This window comes from Oncorhynchus mykiss, chromosome 2, assembly GCF_013265735.2.
Source record: "Oncorhynchus mykiss isolate Arlee chromosome 2, USDA_OmykA_1.1, whole genome shotgun sequence".
NCBI lineage: Eukaryota > Metazoa > Chordata > Actinopteri > Salmoniformes > Salmonidae > Oncorhynchus > Oncorhynchus mykiss.
The window spans coordinates 58899107-58913067 of NC_048566.1; the positions used below are offsets into that span (position 1 = coordinate 58899107).

Below are 13961 nucleotides of genomic sequence, written 5' to 3' on the forward strand. Positions count from 1 at the left end.
ATATGACTGGGATGTATAAATGGATATCTAGGGAATCCTCTATCAGCAATGTTATCACGTGTGACGTTGTCAGAGATGGTGTTAGCCTATAGGAGGTGAGGGGAAAGGTAACTGGAAAGGACCTTTGTTATTAGTTGGTGGTGAATGGTTGATTGGTGGTGAATGATTGGTTGGTTAATGTTGTTGCTTTGTATCTATTCAATGCAACCTTTCACTTAAATGTTTCTACACTGGAAATATTTTTCTTGAAATGGTAATTCCACCATGTAGAATAGACTTCACTTACAATTGTTATCTCTCTCTTACATCATTTCCTTTCGCTCTTCCTGTCTTTAGGTCAGTTGGCAGCAGGTACTTGTGAGATAGTTACTCTGGACCGGGACAGCAGTCAGCCACGGCGGACCATAGCACGACAGACGGCGAGGTGTGCCTGCAAAAAGGGTCAGATTGCAGGCACCACGAGAGCCAGTCCGGCTTGTGTAGACGGTAAGAACCAAGATCCACCTCCATCCTTAACTTTCAGAGAGAACCCCGAAACATGGGTTTTGAGGGGCTTAAAGAGCTTTCCTCAAGGGCCTCTTGGGCCACCACCCCCTATGCATCTAAGACCATTTCTGATGTTGTGGTTTACTCCGTTATCTCTGTTAAGGTGGTTTAGGCATCTCGAATGGAGTGTTGCATTGCATTTCATCACCTGCTGTCCTTGTCCTGGGTGCCATCTGGGGAGAATTGGAAAGCAGCTGCTGGATGCACATCGAATTGCCTCTCTCTGTGGGGTTGCATTGTGCTTATATTACTTTTTGTGCTTCAGCGGGAACACTTGGATGTTTTATCAAGTTGAAATACCTTCTCTCCCTTTGCGCAATACTTACAAAGACTATTGACAAAAGCCCTCATGGATCAAAAAGCCCCCATGGATCAAAAAAGGCTGACATTTGCATTTTTCCAGTGATTTGTATCCTTTCTATAATGTTGCCTGGCACCATAGCGATTATTTTAGGCACCCTCAACTTTGTTTTGGCATTTTGTGAACGCTGTGACCTGTTTTTCCTGCTTTACTGTTGACAACTTGCCTTTGACACTCTTCCTGCTGCAGTTGTTGCTATGATACCCATGTACCTGAGTGAAGCACATAACACAACATCCTAATAACAGGTTTAACACCTGAGGTGGCTGGTGGTTGTCATTGCGTTTAAAAAGATGTTGGCAATACATCTTGGGTGACCTTTACTTACCTAGAGCATGGCACATCTTTGCAGGCTTGGTATTTATGTCAGGTCGCATCTTAGCTCGGGCACTCACTTTCTTTTGTTGTTTGTTCCAGAAATAAACATTGGTGAGCCATAGAGCAGTGTTTACTCTATCAGTAGAAAAACAAGTGAGATTTCAGTTATTTTTAATCTTCCCTTCAGTTCTCAAAGTCCTCAGGCTGCAGTACCAAATGCTACAAATGTCTCTTTCCTCTATCTCCATTCCACAGAGGTCACATCTCAAACAAGATAATCCATATATCCATCACAGTTTAAATCCTCTGCTTCAGCCAAACTGCAAGGATCTGGGCCAAAATTTCACAAAAATGTGAAAAAATGTGTCATCTTTCATGCAGTGTTGTCTTTTGCTCATAATGAGTTGGATTATATTTAGAAAGGCTCAATCAGAGAGTAGATTGCTTCTGCCTTTGTAGAAATGTTGCCATGGAATGGTTTCACCTGTGACCTCGATCTCATTGAAAGACCCTCAAGGTATTTTTTAATCACACAAGGAACAGCTCCCATTTGCAGTCGCAAATTACTCTAACGAGTGAAACATTCCTTCAGTGTATAAGTTCAGAAGGAACTAGAGAATTCAACAGAATCAACTAAAAGCAGTGGTTGGTATACACTCTTGGTAATAAAGGTACGCTTAGGGTACAGTATTGTTCCCTGGGGTAGAACAAGATTGAAATACTGTCGTGACATGACTCATTAATGTGATGACTGTTATTTATCGAATTAACTAACTGTGTTTTGTTGCTCGATTAAATTAATCAAGAAGAAGTTGTTTAATGAGTTACCATCTCCCAAATTAAACTCGAAGATATATAAATTATATATCAATAACAGGCACGTATTAATCATTACCTCATATCAGTCTCATTCTGAATGTTGCAGACTTCTTGAATCCGCAAGAACCCCGTTCTACACAAATGTATTTCATATTTTTTTTTCTAACTAAATAATAACACACATACACACTTACATGAGACAAAAGTCCCTAGTGGACTGACAAGATATGACCACGTGTTACACATATGGAGAGGGAGAGGCAAAGAGTCAAACTTATCGTACATTTAGGAACTACCCTCAAAGTAATTATAATACTTTGCTCACGAACTGCCGCCCGTTTGGGTAATAAATGCAATGTAGTTACGTGTCTTTGTTCGTTGTCTCTCTGTTGAAACCAACCAACCCTTCTATGAGGAAGGGGCTGGATGTGTGCAAGGTTCTGGTTGTCCATCAGAGGTCACAATGTCCTCCTTAGTTTTTCCAGCTTATAGGGGATGTTTCTTCAGATGCACCAATGATTGTCTGAGATGGGATCTTCTGCTTCCTTTCTCGGGTAGATAGTCAAGTTCTAGATCCTTTTACATGCACAGCTGTAAACTGTCACATTTTCTTGTCTTTATCTTCACTTGTGTTGAGAGGTTCAGAGTTTATAACCATTTCAACGTGTGGCCAATGCTCCACACTTTTCTGGTCTGATAGGTGAGGTTATCTTCTCACCTCATGTTGAGTCTTTGAGATTCAACCATTCGTAACTTTCAGCTCATGCTGTCCATCTACTGGACTCAGCATTTCAAACGTGTCGACTACCTTCTCACGTTTTCTGGTCTGAATGTAAATGTCGTTACCAAGGCTTTTATCCTCGGGTAAAAAGGCTGGTGCTCCATCACGCCGACACAATGTTTGCGCTCACTTGGGCGTGGTTACCGACTGAGCAAAGTTATGAGAAACTATCTCATTTAGAAGACTAAAATCGCATTTCTATCTTAACCAAAATACTCTCATACTTAATCATATATTTTATACAACATTTAGATATAAACTTGACAAATAGAATTTCAGAGTTACCGTTATTTTGTTACACCATCCTTACTTGCGACTAGCAATCCCGGATCCGGGAGCGTAATCATAGCCTCAAACGAATTAGCTTAACGCAGCGGACATAAATACCCCTAAACTTTTCCTATTCATGAAAATCGCAAATGAAATATATTCAAACACAAGCTTAGCCTTTTGTTAATCACACTGTCATCTCAGATTTTCAAAATATGCATTACAGCCAACGCTAGACAAGCATTTGTGTAAGTTTATCATGGCATAATGCTATGCTAGCTCTGCTGGCAGCAGGCAACATTTTCACGATAATAAGAAAAGCAACCAAATTAAATAATTTACCTCTGAAGAACTTCGGATGTTTTCACTCAGGAGACTCCCAGTTAGATAGCAAATGTTCCTTTTTTCCAAAAATATAATTTTTGTAGGCGAAATAGCTCCCGTTTCTTCATCATGCTTGGCTGAGAAATCGACCGGAAAATGCTACAACTATAACGGCAAACTTTTTTTTCAAAATTTGCTCCATAATATCGACAGAAACACGGCAAACGTTGTTTACGATATATATCCGTCGAGGCAATTGGTTTCTCATAAGAAGCTATTGGAAAAATGGCTACCTCCAGTATTTTACGCAAGATTTTCTGCGGGAGACACCTTGTGACCACTTGCTAAATATGGTCCCTTACGGCTATTCTTCAATGGAAATGCCTAAAAAGACTTCACAATGCTGTAGACACCTTGGGGAATACGTGGAAAATGTAAGCTCATTCGTGGCCCATTCACAGCCATATAAGGAGTCATTGGCATGAGGCGGTTTTAAAAAATGCGGCACTTCCTGGTTGGATTTTTATCTGGGTTTTGCCTGTAACATTAGTTCTGTTGCACTCAGACAATATATTTGCAGTTTTGGAAACGTCAGCGTGTTTTCTATCCAAAGCTGTCAATTATATGCATAGTCGAGCATCTTTTCGTGGCAAAATATCTTGTTTAAAACGGGAACGTTTTTTATCCAAAAATTAAAATAGCGCCCACTTTTAATGACATCACAAAATAATAACCAATATCTCATGATTATTCTTTAGATCCCCACTCACCATTCCAAACATTTGGATGTCAGAAATAATGTTCCAATGTTCACTTTTTTGAGAAAAAAGTTTTGGCGGCAAGTCTCTCTCTACACACAGCACAGGTCTGGCTATCTGTCAACCATTTGCCAAGCTGATCTAGCACTTTTTGATCCTGACGCAGGAGAGTCATGACAAGAGGTACAGTACACATAATGATCTCACATGGTACAGTTTATTGCCTTTTAGGGTACATAAAGAGTATAACAGTACATTTTTGGAAATAATTATTTTGAATATAAATGTAAAATAATCACTCTCACTCGCAAAAATAGGGGTACGGTTTCAAATCAAAAATCTAAGTTAATTGGTCATGTACACACATTTGCAGATTTTATGAAAGGTGCAGCAAAATGCTCACGTTGTTTATCTCCAACACTGCAGGGGTATCTATCAATACAATAACAATACACGCATTATCAACCAAAAGATAAATAACAGAACAAACAATATCAGAACGAGCAATGTCAGAATGAGTTCTGGGTGTTGCTAAAATCATGATTTGGTCAAACAGTAAAAGTGCATTATCTCTAGGATTCCTTTAATGAAAGTGTCTGCCCTGCCCCTGTACCTGTGCCTTTGCTGGGACCTGTTGCTCTGATGAGCGAGCCACTCTCTTCTCCCCCATGTGCTCGAGAGAAAAATGTATTCTGATTGTATAGCATTTAAAAATTGAAGTAATACTTAATCTCTATTGAACACATTTTTTGTAAGATATTCTAGAGTCTGATTTTGACATTAAAATGTAGCAAATATAGCCCTGTAATATTATTTTCCACTTAGGGTAGATGTTGTTTTACTTTTTCACACGTGAGTTCCAAATATCTCTAATGGTCGCCCCAGCATCAGTATTTTAATAGACGTGACATCAGAATGCAATCACTGTTCCAAAATGTGATTGTTACGCAACAGGACTGTTAACCTGCGCTGCCTGCAAACCAAGTCACAAATGATTTTCTAACAAGTTTAAGTTTCTAACAAAAGTTTGAATTGAGGTGTGTTCCGCCTCCTCATTAATTCACTTAGAAGTAGCCCATTTCACTGTTGCGGAAATGTGTGTTTGAGGCTTTACTGAACTGGACAAACTTATCTCTTCAATGACAGCCCTATCACCTCCCCAGTGTTTACACAGATCAAATATGCAGACATTAGTGCAGTCTAGCACAAACTTTTTTCCCCTGGAACATTTTCTGGCTGGCGCTCACATTGCCTTCATTGTTGTTTTCCTTACAAATAATAACTTTGGACATGTGTGCATTCCAATCAAAGTAAGTGCCTTATTTTCTGTATATTGTGTTGTCATTTCTACTGTAGTATGTATGTATGTATGTATGTATGTATGTATGTATGTACAGTTGTAGTCGTACGTTTACATAAACAAGTTTTAATTACTCCAACATAAGTGTTTCAACCTCTCCACAAATTTCTTGTTAACAAACTATAGTTTTGGCAAGTCGGTTAGGACATCTACTTTGTACATGACACAAGTCATTTTTCTAACAATTTTTTAAAGACTGATCATTTCACTTAAAATTCACATTTCCAGTGGGTCAGAAGTTTACATACACTAAGTTGACTGTGCCTTTAAACAGCTTGGAAAATTCCCGGAAATTATGTCATGGCTTTAGAAGCTTCTGATAGGCTAATTGACAACATTTAAGTCAATTGGAGGAGTGGATGTATTTCAAGGCCTAGCTTCAAACTCAGTGCATCTTTGCTTGACATTATGGGAAAATCAAAAGAAATCAGCCAAGACCTCAGAAAAGAAAATGTAGACCTCCACAAGTCTGGTGCATCCTTGGGAGCAATTTCAAAGGTACCACATTCATCTGTAAAAACAATAGTACGTAAGTATAAACACCATGGGACCACGCAGCCGTCATACCGGTCAGGAAGGAGACATGTTCTGTCTCCTGGGGATGAACGTACTTTGGTGCAAAAAGTGCAAATCAATCCCAGAAACACAGCAAAGGACCTTGTGAAGATGCTGGAGGAACAGGTACAAAAGTATCTAAACCCACAGTAAAACGAGTCCTATATTGACATAACCTGAAAGAGCGCTCAGCAAGGAAGAAGCCACTACTCCGGTTTGCAACTGACAAAAATCGTACTTTTCTGAGAAACAGAAATAGAACTGTTTGGCCATGATGGCCATCATTATGTTTGGAGGAAAAAGGTGGAGGCTTGCAAGCCGAAGAACACCATCGCAAATGTGAAGCACGGGGGTGGCAGCATCATGTTGTGGGGGTGCTTTGCTGCATGGGGACTGGTGCACTTCACAAAATAGATGGCGCCATGAGGAAGTAAAATTATGTGGATATATTGAAGCAACATCTCAAGACATCAGACAGGAAGTAAAAGCTGGGTCGCAAATGGGTCTTCCAAATGGACAATGACCCCAAGCATACTTCCAAAGTTGTGGCAAAATGGCTTAAGAACAAAAGAGTCAAGTTATTTGAGTGGCCATCACAAAGCCCTGACCTCAATCCTACAGAAAATGTGTGGGCAGAACTGAAAAAGCGTGTGCGAGCAAGGAGGCAACAACCCGACTCCGTTACACCAGCTCTGTCAGGAGGAATGGGTCAAAATTCACCCAACTTATTGTGGGAAGCTTGTGGAAGGCTACCCGAAACATTTGACCCAAGTTAAGCTATTTAAAGGCAATGCTACCAAATACTAATTGAGTGTATGTAAACGTCTGACCCACTGGGAATGTGATGAAAGAAATAAAAGCTGAAATAAATAATTCTCTCTAATATTATTCTAACATTTCACATTATTAAAATAAAGTGGTGTTCCTAACTGTTCTAAGACAGGGGATTTTTACTTGAATTAAATGTCAGGAATTGTGAAAAACCGAGGTTAAATGTATTTGGCTAAGGTGTATGTAAACTTCTGACTTCAACTGTACATGTACAAACCATGCATGTTTAACGCTAGCTACACGTTGTTAGTGCCGATTTGGACATATTTGTATAAAAGACAGAACATACAGAGCTCCATTTACGTTTGTGTAAATATATTAAATATGAATGTATTTGATGAAAAATTAGGTACGTACCTTTTATGATTTATATTCACTTGATTGAGATATATTCATTTGTTATTAGTGCAACTTAGTTTTTGCCCCCCAACTCTTGCACCTTCATTGTACTGCTGTAAGTGTGTTAGGATAAAAGCAGGAAGTTGGGCCTTCGAGGGTAGAAGTCCTAGCTAGACACGGGAGCGGTATAGTCTTTTGACCATACAGACAGGTCATATTATGTATTTTCCATGCCAAGCAATCTATGCTTTTATTTGAAATATAGAATCTTTTTTTTGTTAGATATAAGAAGAATAAACCTTTGCACCATATCCCTGGATCTCATTGAATGTTTTGGCCGTTTGGAAACCTTGAATGTGGACTGTATGCGTACAAAAAAAAAAAAAATGCTTTCAGGCTAGGACAGTGGCTATGGTAAAGAGGAAAGGAAGCCACTACACACGTGTTTCCTCTTCATTATTATGCATGCCTCAAGCGACATGCAAGCAACCTTCTTTCTGGAAGAACCTACCATACTGATGAATGAAGTGATGACTAAAGGATTTCCTCTTTGAATAAATGTAGTTATTTACATGGAGTATGCTTCCTAAGTATTTGCACAAAGCAACAATTAATCTACACAATGATAAAGTGTTTGCAGGTGTTCAGGTGGGTTCAGACCAATTTATATATACTGTAAGATTAATCAAATGTGGATGCTTGACTGCAGTTAATTAGTTATGCAATTGGAGAAGGTTGCAATGCATTATTATGCAGTGTCGTCAACACATTGTTTACCCATTCTCTTTCATTTCTTTCACTCTATTTTCCTCCATATTACAATTATTATTGTCTGTAGTGATATTAGTCTCACATCCTCTACCACACAGCAAATTGGCCAGTGTAACATTTATAGTGTTGATTCAGGTGTTAAATTAACAGTCATTGTTGTAAAAGAACCCAAGTGTTGGTGTTAATAACCAGTGTTTAACCAAAACCACGGCCGTCATTATCATATCTCCCAGCGGGTAGATTTTCAAAATGTGTTTGTTTTAATATCTATGGTTTTGCATGTACATAGATTAATTAATCTTATGCTACTCAAATATAAATAACATATATTTTTAACTAATCCACCTGTTACTGAAATGGTTGTATCAGTTTAGATGGTATAAGTAGCCTCATGTCATCATCTTTCCAACCTGGCAGTCATTTTGAATGCAGGATGTGGGTGAGAAAAATTTTGCATATCCAAACCCTGGTTGATTACAATAGGAATTACACAAGTTTGCAAGCCATCGTAACTTGCAGGCCTAATAAACATGAGTTTTAGGGCACAGATTTAGAGTAAAATAGTGATGGGTCATTCGCGAATGATTCGGCTCTAAGAGCCGGCTCTTGTAGGTGAACGTTGGGAGCTGGCTCGCATATTAGAAGAGCCAAATCTATTTATAAAAATATTTTAAAAATGAGATATGAATCATATTTAAATTAATAGAATGAACTAATTCAAAGAACGAAAAAATATATAAAACAATATAGGTCTAAATGCTCAAGCGCACACATTCATTCTGTCTGCTCAGACTAACAGCCTCACCTGTTGTTCCTGTCAATCAGACACGCAGTGCCAACCAATGAACCAAAGATGCGTGAGGGAGGGCCGAGCCAACTCACTGTCACACACTTAACAGCTGTGAAAACAACAGCTGGAAAATGAGTCAGAAGCACAATAGCATTTGGATGCATTTTAATAATGTAGACAATGTTAGAGCACAGTGTAGAATTTGCCAAAACCAAATCTCATATATAGCCGGTTCTACGTCCAACCTACACCGGCATATGCGAACTGTGCACCCAACTGTGAAGCTTGCTGTAGCGGAGCTTCGAGAAGCTAGCGGGCCTGCTAGTGATAGTGGTGGTGGAGATGTATCCACTCAGCCAAGTAGACCTACTCCGCGACCCACAGCAACGCAGTCTTCTATGGACCAGTTTATGCCATAGTCTATGTCTGTAGCAAAACAAGGCTAAATTGATATTGCATTGACTAAAATGATTGCCACCGATTTCAAGCCATTTTCGATCGTGGAGGACAGAGGTTTTAGCAATAATCTAAATCCAAAGTGCACAATTACAAGCAGGAAAACCCTTTCAAAATCACTAATTCCACAACTGTACAAGAGCACACAGGCTTCAGTGCGGGAAAGAGTCCAAAAAGCAACTGTTTGCCTTAGCACTTACTGCTGGACATCAAGGGTAACCACGTCTTACATGTCGGTTACATGTCACTTCATTGAAGATCTTTCAATGTTTGAGTTCAGCGACAGACACACCTCATAACTTGGCAGAGGAACTGTTGAGTGGCCAGAGAATGGAAAGTATATGGAAAATTGATCTGTTGTGTTAGCGACAATGCAGCTAACATAACCAAAGCCATTAAAATATTTAAATGGACCCAGTGATGCCAGAGCGATTGATGAGGCTCTTCAAAGAATAACCTCAGCAGCAGGGAGGGACAGCCCCAGCAGTCAGCTGGCTCAGCTACCAGGGCAACAGGAAGAAGAGAGATCAGATGGAGCAGAAGCACCAGAAGCAGTGCCACAAACATCTGCTGTTTGTATGCTGTTTGAGGAGAGAGCAACTGGGGATGCAGCATGAAGGAATCCCTCAGCAGATGCCATAATGGAGGTCCGATCCTATTTGGAGGAGGTCCTCCAAAGATCTGCAGATCCTCTGAGCTGGTGGAGGAGCAAGGCCTCTGTCTACCCACGGCTTACTAAAGTCATGACAGGGAGACTCTGCATAGTGGCCACAACCATTCCCTCTGAGAGGGTCTTCTCGAAAGGCAGCTTGCATTTCTGAATGCAAATCTCTCACAAAAGCTAAATATGGTCAGCATTGCTGTGTGCTGCTGGTTATAACATGGCAATAAAGAAGAGAGAAAAGAGGGACCAGTTTCATGTTTTAAGTGGGATGCTGCAATTTTGAACATTGTTATTTATTTTTCTTTGATATGGTGCAAAATTATATTATTATGTTGTTGTCAATCGGGTGTATAAGAGGCGAAGTCAAGTGCAGGAGAGTTCCGTGAGGTGAACAGGTGCACTTTTATTTTAGTTCCAAAACGAGACCACTACATAAATCAAATGTGCTCAAAACACGGTACATAACAAAAGTAAAGAGCGTAATAAGAAAGCACAATAACATGAAACAATTACACACAAAACATGATGGGAAACAGAGGGTTAAATACAAGTATATTGATTGGGGAAATGAAAACCAGGTGTGTATGGAAACAAGACAAGACAAATGGATATGAAAAATGGAGCAGCGATGGCTAGAAAGCCGGTGACGTCGATCGTCGAACGCCGCCCAAACAAGGACGGCGGAAGTCATGACAGTAACCCCCCCCCCTGTAATCTATAACATACCTCGTTCACCCTCCTCAGGACTTTAAATGGCCCCACAAACTGCGGACCCAGCTTCCAGCTGGGCAGGTGGAGGGGCAGGTTACGGGTCGAGAGCCAGACCCGGTCCGGGGTCTCACTGTGGTGACAGTCCGCGCTGGCTTTCTGGCGACGCGCGGCTTGCTGGAGATGGACACGGGCCACCTCCCATGTCTCCTCCGCACGCCTAAACCAGTCGTCCACCACAGGAGTCTCGGTCTGACATCCGTCTGGTACCCCAATACGCACTGAAAAGGGGGAGAGGTTAGTCGAGGAATGGCGAAGCGAGTTCTGTGCCATCTCGGCCCAGGGCACAAACGCTGCCCACTCCCCCGGCCGGTCCTGGCAATAGGACCGCAGAAACCTGCCCACATCCTGATTGACTCTCTACCTGCCCGTTACTCTCTGGGTGAAAACCTGAGGTAAGGCTAATCAAGACCCCCAGACGTTCCATGAACGCCTTTCAAACTCTCGACGTGAACTGGGGACCCCGATCTGACACCCCGTAGTGACGGAAGACATGCGTAAACAGGGCCTCAGCAGTCTGTAGGGCCGTAGGGAGACCAGGCAGAGGGAGGAGATGACAGGACTTAGAAAAACAATCCACAACGACCAGGATCGCGGTATTTCCCTGTGAGGGAGGAAGTTCCGTTAGGTAATCCACTGACAGATATGACCAAGGTCGTTGTGGAACAGGTAAGGTATGGAACTTACCTCTGGGCAGGGGTCTCAGAGCCTTACACTGGGCACACCGAGCAGGAGGAGACATAAGAGATCAACTGGTCATGGACAGCAGACGGAACGTACATACGCTCAACGGGACACTGGAGGGGAGCGGGCTCTATGTCCGCATCCAGATCCCACACGACCAGCTCTACCAGGCAGGAGGCCGGGATTATGGGAGTCTGATCTATGTGCCGCTCCTCTGTGTCATACAGCCGGGACAGTGCGTCTACCTTCTTATTCTGGGAACGTGGTCTGTAGGATAGGGTACACACAAAACGGGTAAAGATCATGGCCCACCTTGCCTGACGAGGATTCAGTCTCCTCGCTGCCCGGATGTACTCGGGGCAAATCCTAAAAATTGCTGCACCTCGCAAATTCCGTTCGGCTGCAATGCAGTCACTCTCCATCTCCACGCCTAATGTGGAAATGCGATACCCTAGGAAGGAGACGACCTGCTGAAAGAACAGACATTTCTCAGACTTGACGTACAGGTCATGCTACAACAGTCGTCCAAGTACCTTGCGCACCAAGGACACATGCTCGGTGCGTGTAAATCAGAATGTCATCAATATACAGTGCCTTGCAAAAGTATTCGGCCCCCTTGAACTTTGCGACCTTTTGCCACATTTCAGGCTTCAAACATAAAGATATAAAACTGTATTTTTTTGTGAAGAATCAACAACAAGTGGGACAGTGGAACGACATTTATTGGATATTTCAAACTTTTTTAACAAATCAAAAGCTGAAAAATTCGGCGTGCAAAATTATTCAGCCCCCTTAAGTTAATACTTCGTAGCGCCACCTTTTGCTGTGATTACAGCTGTAAGTCGCTTGGGGTAAGTCTCTATCAGTTTTGCACATCGAGAGACTGAAATTTTTTCCCATTCCTCCTTGCAAAACAGCTCGAGCTCAGTGAGGTTGGATGGAGAGCATTTGTGAACAGCAGTTTTCAGTTCTTTCCACAGATTCTCGATTGGATTCAGGTCTGGACTTTGACCTGGCCATTCTAACACCTGGATATGTTTATTTTTGAACCATTCCATTGTAGATTTTGCTTTATGTTTTGGATCATTGTCTTGTTGGAAGACAAATCTCCGTCCCAGTCTCAGGTCTTTTGCAGACTCCATCAGGTTTTCTTCCAGAATGGTCCTGTATTTGGCTCCATCCATCTTCCCATCAATTTTAACCATCTTCCCTGTCCCTGCTGAAGAAAAGCAGGCCCAAACCATGATGCTGCCACCACCATGTTTGACAGTGGGGATGGTGTGTTCAGCTGTGTTGCTTTTACGCCAAACATAACGTTTTGCATTGTTGCCAAAAAGTTCAATTTTGGTTTCATCTGACCAGAGCACCTTCTTCCACATGTTTGGTGTGTCTCCCAGGTGGCTTGTGGCAAACTTTAAACAACACTTTTTATGGATGTCTTTAAGAAATGGCTTCTTCTTGCCACTCTTCCATAAATGCCAGATTTGTGCAATATACGACTGATTGTTGTCCTATGGACAGAGTCTCCCACCTCAGCTGTAGATCTCTGCAGTTCATCCAGAGTGATCATGGGCCTCTTGGCTGCATCTCTGTTCAGTCTTCTCCTTATATGAGCTGAAAGTTTAGAGGGACGGCCAGGTCTTGGTAGATTTGCAGTGGTCTGATACTCCTTCCATTTCAATATTATCGCTTGCACAGTGCTCCTTGTGATGTTTAAAGGTTGGGAAATCTTTTTGTATCCAAATCCGGCTTTAAACTTCTTCACAACAGTATCTCGGACCTTCCTGGTGTGTTCCTTGTTCTTCATGATGCTCTCTGCGCTTTTAACGGACCTCTGAGACTATCACAGTGCAGGTGCATTTATACGGAGACTTGATTACACACAGGTGGATTGTATTTATCATCATTTGTCATTTAGGTCAACATTGGATCATTCAGAGATCCTCACTGAACTTCTGGAGAGAGTTTGCTGCACTGAAAGTAAAGGGGCTGAATAATTTTGCACGCCCAATTTTTCAATTTTTGATTTGTTAAAAAAGTTTGAAATATCCAATAAATGTCGTTCCACATCATGATTGTGTCCCACTTGTTGTTGATTCTTCACAAAAAAATACAGTTTTATATCTTTGTGTTTGAAGCCTGAAATGTGGCAAAAGGTCGCAAAGTTCAAGGGGGCCGAATACTTTCGCAAGGCACTGTACACCACTACACCCTGCCCGTGCAGTTCCCTGAAAATCTCGTCTACAAAGGATTGGAAAACTGATGGAGCATTCATCAACCCGTACGGCCGGACGAGTTACTCATAATGCCCTGTGGTGGTACTGAACGCTGTCTTCCACTCGTCTCCCTCCCGGATATGCACCAGGTTATACGTACTCCTGAGATCCAGTTTTGTGAAGAAGCGCGCCCCATGCATTGACTCAATCGCTGTGGCGATACGAGGTAGCGGGTAACTGTACCTCACCGTGATTTGATTGAGACCTCTATAGTCAATGCACGGGCGTAAACCTCCATCCTTCTTCACAAAAAATAAACTTGAGGAGGCGGGTGAAGTAGAGGGCCGGAT

General features: G+C 41.7%; 1 protein-coding gene across 2 annotated transcripts in view; it reads left to right on the forward strand.

Moving 5' to 3' along the window:
- The window catches only part of LOC110492721 (chemokine-like protein TAFA-5), a 235985-nt gene that overhangs the window by 101724 nt on the left and 120300 nt on the right, over nt 1–13961 (forward strand). For both annotated transcript variants that reach the window (XM_021567187.2, XM_036951914.1), the window contains exon 2: nt 337–486. In XM_021567187.2, coding sequence (XP_021422862.1) covers nt 337–486 — 150 coding nt within the window. The remainder of the gene's footprint in view (nt 1–336; nt 487–13961) is intronic.